Source organism: Asparagus officinalis, chromosome 7, assembly GCF_001876935.1.
Source record: "Asparagus officinalis chromosome 7, Aspof.V1, whole genome shotgun sequence".
Taxonomy (NCBI): domain Eukaryota; kingdom Viridiplantae; phylum Streptophyta; class Magnoliopsida; order Asparagales; family Asparagaceae; genus Asparagus; species Asparagus officinalis.
In genome coordinates this window covers 102,185,660-102,187,569 of record NC_033800.1, presented here as the reverse complement: position 1 = coordinate 102,187,569, position 1,910 = coordinate 102,185,660, and the positions used below count along the sequence as shown (strand labels likewise).

Here is a 1,910-nt window from a genome sequence, read left to right as displayed (position 1 = left end):
GGGTCTAATATAGAGCTAGCAAAGATTTGGGGGGTCTAATATGACAAAAACCCATATATATTTTTTTAAATATGTCCAAAAGTGGTATATATGATATCATTTCCATATCTTGTGAATTTTTTTACCAATTCTGATGTTTCTTTTTTATATTACAATTACTGTTGTTTCTTATATTTCTTTTTCTTCCTTTATCTCTGCAGGTGGATGTTTATGGATACAGATTCCTGACATTCATCTTAGAGTGGACAGGACGGCATTCCCTGAGCATTTTTGTACTTGTAACATCTAACATTGCTATTATTTTCATACAAGGGTTTTACTGGAAAGACCCTAAAGTTAACATTGTAAGTCTTAACTTCCATTCATTGTTTTCAGAATATGCCTCGAGTTTGTTCAAAATTTTTGAACTGCTAAGTGCCTTTACAAGTTTACCTTGGTGGCTTCTGGATTATATCTTAAACGATGAAATTTACCTTTAAATAACTTTCTAATTTAGAAACCTTGATAAATGAACCATGTAAACCGTTAAGCTTGTTTATAAAAATGACATTTATAACTTGATGGCACTTGCAGGCACCTTGTTAACAGCTATATACATCTAGTTACAAAATTCTTTTCTTTTATTAAGAATCCTCCTTTCTATTCGTGTTTACTTATTTCACAACTCATAGTCCCTGCATCTGTGCCTGATAAAATAATCTAGATATGGAGTTTGAAGGTTTAGTATCTTTGTCAATCATGTAATTAGAAGCTCACCCCCTTCGACATGCTACACACATTGTGGCAAGAATTAGCATGGTAGCTAGATAGGTTTGCAAAACCTACGCATCTATAGTTTGATTCTGCACCGTAAAATCAGAGTGGAAATAACCCGAAGTACTGGATCTGCTTGATTGTAAATTATGTTAAAAAAGGAATGATGGCTGCATTATGTAATGAATCTAGCACGCAAAACATTTTAATCAACAGAACTTGCAGTTGACATTGGTATAACGAACATAATGTTATTGTTCTTGATAGGATAGAAAGAATTATATCTGCATGCTCAGAAGATGATGAATTTCCTTGTAAATAACACCTTCACATGATTGTCTTTTAGGACATTTTGGGTAAAATAATCTTTTGGCACGATAAGCCAACTTGAGCTTTTGGGTTATTATAAGCAGAAAAAAAAAACTCTTAATATCCTGTCATTACACACAAGACTGAAGTTTTGATGACGATTAAGTGATATGTGTTATCCAATAATGCAACATTTGTTAGTTTTTGCTTGAAATGACCAACCTGACTGGATTTGAACATGGATGGCTCTAATAATATCTTTTCTAGTACTTCAGTTCAAATTCATATCCTCCTACTGCTCATTATTTTTGCCAAATAGTAGTTGTTGATGTTGGGTGCTCTTTTTCATCTGCATCCTATATCTCTTTGTGCCCCGTTTTTGTTTTGCGGGGCGTAAATATTACAATTCTTTCTATCTTATTTCAGGTTCATTGGATGATATCGCTCTTTGTACAAAATTAAACAGTTTCCTTTTAAGTGGTATGTATCTTTCATTTTCTCTGTGATTTTTTGGGGTGCTTCCTTCCCTCTTTTAAGTTTTATATGTCACGTTTGCATGTTTCAGAGGATCGCACCTGACTCCCGGTACGGAGCATGTTCATATGCGGCCTTGTATTAGGGTATGAGAGAGCATCTCCTGTTTTTATCCGCATCTTCTTGTTGTAAAAGCCACAAACACGCTGTAATTTTTGTAATTTTCCGAGCTAATATTCGGCATCGACAAAATCTGCCATAACGCAGTTCGACTTATTAATTCCGAGCGCTTGTTTGTATCCGTGACATTAAAAATCCCTTCCCCCGGGGCAGCATAAATTTGAGGATTAATTGCGGGGAAATCACATCGCTAA

At 34.7% G+C, this 1,910-nt stretch overlaps 1 protein-coding gene across 1 annotated transcript in view; it reads left to right on the top strand.

The window, feature by feature from the left end:
* Window positions 1-1,837, top strand: part of LOC109849150 (heparan-alpha-glucosaminide N-acetyltransferase-like) — a 20,675-nt gene extending 18,838 nt beyond the window's left edge. The window contains exons 11-13 of the mRNA XM_020418963.1: window positions 201-344; window positions 1,489-1,542; window positions 1,628-1,837. Coding sequence (XP_020274552.1) covers window positions 201-344; window positions 1,489-1,524 — 180 coding nt within the window. The 3' untranslated portion in view covers window positions 1,525-1,542; window positions 1,628-1,837. The remainder of the gene's footprint in view (window positions 1-200; window positions 345-1,488; window positions 1,543-1,627) is intronic.